This window comes from Mycetomoellerius zeteki, unplaced genomic scaffold (genome assembly GCF_001594055.1).
Source record: "Mycetomoellerius zeteki isolate Tzet28-1 unplaced genomic scaffold, Tzet1.0 scaffold106, whole genome shotgun sequence".
NCBI lineage: Eukaryota > Metazoa > Arthropoda > Insecta > Hymenoptera > Formicidae > Mycetomoellerius > Mycetomoellerius zeteki.
The window spans coordinates 3,958,272-3,964,271 of record NW_017255975.1 but is presented as its reverse complement, the minus strand read 5'-3'; the positions used below and the strand labels follow the sequence as shown (position 1 = coordinate 3,964,271).

Here is a 6,000-nt window from a genome sequence, read left to right as displayed (position 1 = left end):
CAGGGGTTCATCATGTTATGACAATGTACTACAGATCGAGTTTGCAAAATCCCGTTTAAAGGTTCTCCGGCAAAGCGATTTACAAATCTGCTTCTCGTGCGTGTGCTCGCGTTTACTAGCGCATATATCAGAATACTTCCGCCTCTTAACGAGTCGTTTTAGTAACGACACGTCGGTCGATACGTTTCTATTTACGGTCAAACTTATCTCGCGTACGTTCTCATGTCGACGGAATGTTTGTCGCACGCGAAGTCGAGTCGTGTATTTCGAATCCGGATACGCGAAAGATATACTGCTTGCCCCATTCTGTTTTCACTATTTTTTCGAGAGGCATAATCAGAAGAGAATAAACAAGTTCTCAATTCGATCGCGTTCGATCGTTATTTCGCTTCGTTTCCTGCGCGAATATAATAACGTATTCAACGTAGTCAATAGATAATAGAAGTGTAACAATAATGGTAATGTCCAGTAAAAGATCGAAACTTAAAGTTATACCGTAATACCGTTTGTATATCCCGTCAATATAATTAATTATTAAACAATATACCGATATAGAAAACAACGATTAAGGGATTATCCTTTCTTCTTTCTTTCTCTCTTTACATTCTTATAAATATAGCTAATTAATATAACAGCACTTCTCTTAGATTCCATATTGAGCTCGAAGGAGAACGATCGCGCTTACCAATTGCTTTTTTTCCTTTTTTTCGAAGCTAGAAAAAATCATAAAAACGATCTCCTCACTGCGCCGTATATATCATACAAACCGCATTTCCCGTTTCCCCGCCTCTTAAAGATAACATTCTTTTCTTTATTTTACGAAAACAAAGATTTGCGCAGTAAAGAATTAAACGCGATCGTGCTTCTGAGAGCACGCATTCACGATCCTATTATCACAGTCAACCTCCATCCTCTCTCGTCTCCCATTATAATCGCAAATGTAATAACGCCATTTTTTTTCTTTGAACAACTCGTTCCGAAAAGTGTAATTATTACGGAATTTATTCGAATATTGCCCGTTTCTATACGTATCAATATAGATTAACTTTAATCTCGGTTTAATTTACTTTTTATCTCTCTTCAGTTCCGAGAAAAAGATAAAGAGTAAATTTAAGCGAGATTGAAGTTAATCTACATTGGTAAAAATGAACATAAATGAAATATTTCGCGAGCCGTTCGTCTCGAAAATGCGGCAAGTGGTAAAGCTTCGAAACGCGACAAACTTAATTCATTTATGCGGAATTAACTTTTCCTCTACCTGTAATTTAATCAAATCAATATATAAGGTAAGGAACTTTAATAAACACAATTTTTTTATTAATTAAATTCGCTCGATTAGAAATAATTCAAAAAAATGATTTTCCTCTTACTTTTCGAATAAATAATTACAAAACCATAACGAACATTTAATTATAAATAACATCACGTCTAATGCTTTATTAAGTCTAATACTTTATATGTTATATCAAATAGATTATTAATAAGCAAATAAATTATTAGCGATTAAAGCAAGTCAATTAAGCATAAATGAGTTAAGTAAGACACAACAAATCGATGCCCTTATATGTTTCAAGATTCTCAAAATTTTGACAAACTTTCAAAATAGAGTCACTTTCGATACAAACGATTCGCGTGATCGAATCCAGAAGATATATGCCGTCGTTTACTTCCAGAATCAATCATATAGTAGGAATAGTTACGCACAAGAGAATTCGATTCTCTTTCTCTCTCTTCCTCTCTCTTTCTCTTTCTTTCTTTCTTTCTTCATTTCTCTTATATCTCCGGGTCCATCCGAGCTGCGCAATTTAACCCTTTCAGTACCAAACTAAATATAGGGACATTAGCACCTTTCACGTATTAATTCAATGCAATTTTACAGCCGGCGTTCATCAGTATATTTCGCTTAACTTTAACTGTCATTAAGTAAATACTCTCTTACGTTCGTCGCGGGATACAAATATGCAAACATTAATATTTAGGCAAGAGTCCTCATTCTTTTCAACTCTCATTTAAATTTGTCAAAAACCCCTTTTCTACTTGTAATATAGTTTAGTATAGTTTAGTTTATGCTACAGTCTGTAAAGACATCAAGAATCATTTAAATGTCACATTAAAATTATCAGCAAATAACTACAAAGTCACATTTTTCTTCAATTAGCAAAGTTATAGAAATTGAAAACTTTACTAATTGAAAAACCCATTTTGCAATAACAGAGAAAACTTCTCAATATATTCTTTTAAGAATCCGGCCGTTAAACTTTAAAGAAATCGTGTTTCTTCAACGTTCAGATCTGTATTTTTGCTCAACATAGAACGCCACGAATTGTCTCCATTAATATAACATTTCATCGCAATTTTGTTTAGTGACAGCGGAGAAAATTAAACTCTATATGTCTCGAGACTCATGTGACATCGAGAACGTGGCGGGAATTAACATGGGACGCATCGTAGAATAATTTTATTAAATTTTTATATCATTATTAAATGCAGGTTTAAGGCAGGTACTGAAAGAGCTAATGGCGAATAAGGAAAGCGAATTCTATTATATTTCGGTAAATACTTCATTCATGAAGTATTATCGCGCGTGTATTACGCGCTACATCAAGATTATCCAATTGTGATGTTATATAATAGTGTTAATTTTGTTAATACATTGTTATTAATATTGATTATATATATATATATATCAGCTGTGATAGAGTAGTGCCCGACTAGCTCGAAATACATAATTAACGAACAAGTAATCGCGCGAAATATGCGTTGTTAATCTATATCTGTATGTATAGATACTTTATATGTATATAACTGTAGATATATACTATATGTATATATACATATACCATTTTTTGTTCATTCTATTTCTTTTGTCGTACCCCAGGGCTTAGGTACACGCGTGACTAGCTCAAAAAGAAAAAAGAAAGCAAAAACCCTTTCGCTCGCCATTCACTTACCTTCGTATCTTCGCTTTCTTTGTATGCATATATTGTTTATATATGTGTGTCTGAGGTATATTTATCCATATGTGTATGTTTCCGTTAAAACAACGTATAATTTGCAAATACGGCTCGCGCGGGCGCTCGAGGTTCGCTTTAAAGTTTGCTCGAGAAAGATACGCGCTCGGGATGAGCCCGAGATCTCTCGTTTTACGAGACAGCTGCCTCTCTAAACTCCCACGGAAGTCTAGGTACTAAAACGACAATAACTCCTATTCGGAGGGACGATCGCGCGATGATCTACGCATAGAAACGATCCTCGCGATCGTCGACGAGTAGCACAGCAACGACGAAGACAATGACAACGGTAGGCGACAGCGTCGCCGTTCACGAGGTAATGCTATGTGCGCCAGTGGGGCGACGGGGTCTCGTGTCGTTTTTTGGCTGAATTAAATCGAATTCTATCGTCGAGGGCTAACTCGGCGCATCTTCCGGTTCCACCACGCCACCGGCCGATCCCGTCTGGCTACCACCTCGGCTCATCGTTACAAACTGCTGCGATAGCGTCTGCAGGCTCTGCCGCACCTACAAACAAATATATTCCCTCGTATCACAATAAGTAAACATGACACAGTTAATTACTTAGATTTATATTTCGATTAGACGTCTTCATCAATCACACACCTGATCTACTTTTATTATCTGTGATTTCAATTATTGCGATAAAATTCAAACACCTGACGCGATACATGATTATACACTTAATAAAAATTACTCATAAATTTATCTATATTAGATGATAAAAAAATATCTTATTTATCAATTTAATTAATTTAATTTAATAATCATTTTTTATTTATCAATTTAATTAATTTTATTTAATAATCATTTAATTTAGAACTAAAAATTTTTTTAATATTGAAATCAAATATCACCACATACACATTTGTAATTATTTTTTAAAGTAAAAGTCTTATCTTTAATTTAATTTAATAAATCTTATTTATTTTAGTAATTATATATTTAATGTGCACACATTAAGTTAAAAAATATAATTTGTTTACTCTCTGAGGCTAAAAACTTCATTATAATAACGTTATTATTTAAATTTGCACTTCATTATCCAGATAGTACAACGTGAAATTTATGATGTAATTAGTAATAAGTAAGGTAATTTACCTTCACTATTTGATCTAGATTCGTGTTAAGATAGTGCAACAACCGATCTTGCGTAAAACGTTCCGGTGAGACGAGGGGATGGTTTAAATAAGCGGTGTGCAGCCTGTCAATACGCATCATCATTAGAGCCGCCGATACGTAAAGAATTGCCAAGAGAGCTACCAATATCGTTATCACCATGCCAGGTTTCAATCCATTGGTAAACAAAGATCTCAGCCTGTCGGATTTGCTCGGTGTCAGTGTCTTTGTTAATACTGCTGTCTCCAATCTAAAAAAAAAGACGAAAGATAAAAATAAGTGAAATAAGCGACAATTGCAAAATTCAACGTATCATATTTCGTAAAACTATCAACTAATTGTGGAAATAGACTCGATAAGATTATCTAAATCTTTTTTGTTATTTTTCAAGATTTTAAGAAAGCAAATAAAATTATATTTTATTTTATATCCCGCATATTACATGATTTAGTCTCATATATTTTTGTTAAATTTTTAATTAATTCATCTAAAATTAATTCGCATAAAAATAATTTCACGGTAATTAATAATTAACTAATCAATTTTTTTATTTATATGCTTCTTCCTTTAAGGATATATATAGTCTCTGTAAAAAGTGATTAGAATTGGAAATTGTACTTTCCGTACAAAAATAAATGTTATATACTTATGAAATGATCAATAATATCAATATTTATACTATAATATAATATAAAATATATTTAACAATACAATTTTATAGTTAAAATGAAAATTTTCTTATATATTTTATTTTTTAAAAACATGTCTACTTCTTATTGAAATAATTTTTTATCCAGACTCTAAATCGTTGCTAAACACTTTTTATATTACTTTTAAATATTAATTATAGAAAAATCTATAATTTAAAAAAAATTTATTAGAAAATGTGTAATACATCCTTTATTATACGGATACGGAAATAGGAAGACTACCTGGGGGGTACCAAATTCGGCTTATTGAGGGTCTCAGGAGCACCATCGGGATCGGTGGTGCAGACGTTCGGCGCCGTGATATCAGTACCACTCTCGGATACACTCGAATCGTCGTCGACGTCGACGTCGTCTGGCGGGAGATGCTTCGTGTCGGTGTCAATCTCCGGCAACTCGTCTACCGTCGTTTGCGGCTCCATCGCCGCGTCCCAGACCTGCTTCATCAGCTTGTAGGTAGAATCGCGTGAAAGCAGTGAGCAAAAGACGTGGCGTTCCTCTTCAGTAGCCACTGCCACCGCATTCGGTATGATCTTCGCCGTCTTCTCCTTGCTGATCTTCAACACCGACACCGTCGGTATCAGCAGCTTCGTCACGTAGCCAAACACATTGCTGTAGAATGCGAAGTAGTTGGGCGTGATATACAGATGACCCTGTAGTAGAATGTCGCCCACTAGCGCGCAGCTGTAGTAATTCAATACACGCTCATCCTCAGCCACCTGATAGCGAAATTTCGAAGACTACGGATTAGGTCAGTACTGCCCTTTCACTGAAGCGGTGAAATGCAAATGGTTTTTCTTCTAAAAGATCCTATTACCTTGTCCATTCGCGCGAATCTTTGTAAAATATTACTCGGAAAGAATGATATTACTAAAGTGAATTAAAAAATTTAAGTAGACACAAAAAATAATTTTGTTGGACCATCAAAATAATTATGTAGAACGTTTAAGCTGCTAAAATGTCAAAATTTTTTGTATTACCTACTCATCATGCTTGAATTTTTTACAAATTATTTTCAGACCTATATCTAGTTTAATTTTTAGATACTGTTTTCCCTATAGCTGATAAAACGAGCTTGATCGTATTATTACAGAAAACGCAATGTAAAATAGTAAAATTTAAATCTTCGTGGTCCAACGTTTTTTTTTCATTTTTTTTTGGTC

The 6,000-nt window shown here is 34.0% G+C and overlaps 1 protein-coding gene across 2 annotated transcripts in view; it reads right to left on the bottom strand.

Annotated features, from left to right (window-relative positions):
• Positions 1 to 1,506: 1,506 nt before the first annotated feature.
• Positions 1,507 to 6,000, bottom strand: part of LOC108724413 (uncharacterized membrane protein C20F10.07) — a 70,396-nt gene continuing 65,902 nt past the window's right edge. For both annotated transcript variants that reach the window (XM_018450777.1, XM_018450786.1), the window contains 3 exons: positions 5,063 to 5,577; positions 4,113 to 4,380; positions 1,507 to 3,518 (listed from right to left, as the gene is read on the bottom strand). In XM_018450777.1, coding sequence (XP_018306279.1) covers positions 3,408 to 3,518; positions 4,113 to 4,380; positions 5,063 to 5,577 — 894 coding nt within the window. In that variant the 3' untranslated portion in view covers positions 1,507 to 3,407. The remainder of the gene's footprint in view (positions 3,519 to 4,112; positions 4,381 to 5,062; positions 5,578 to 6,000) is intronic.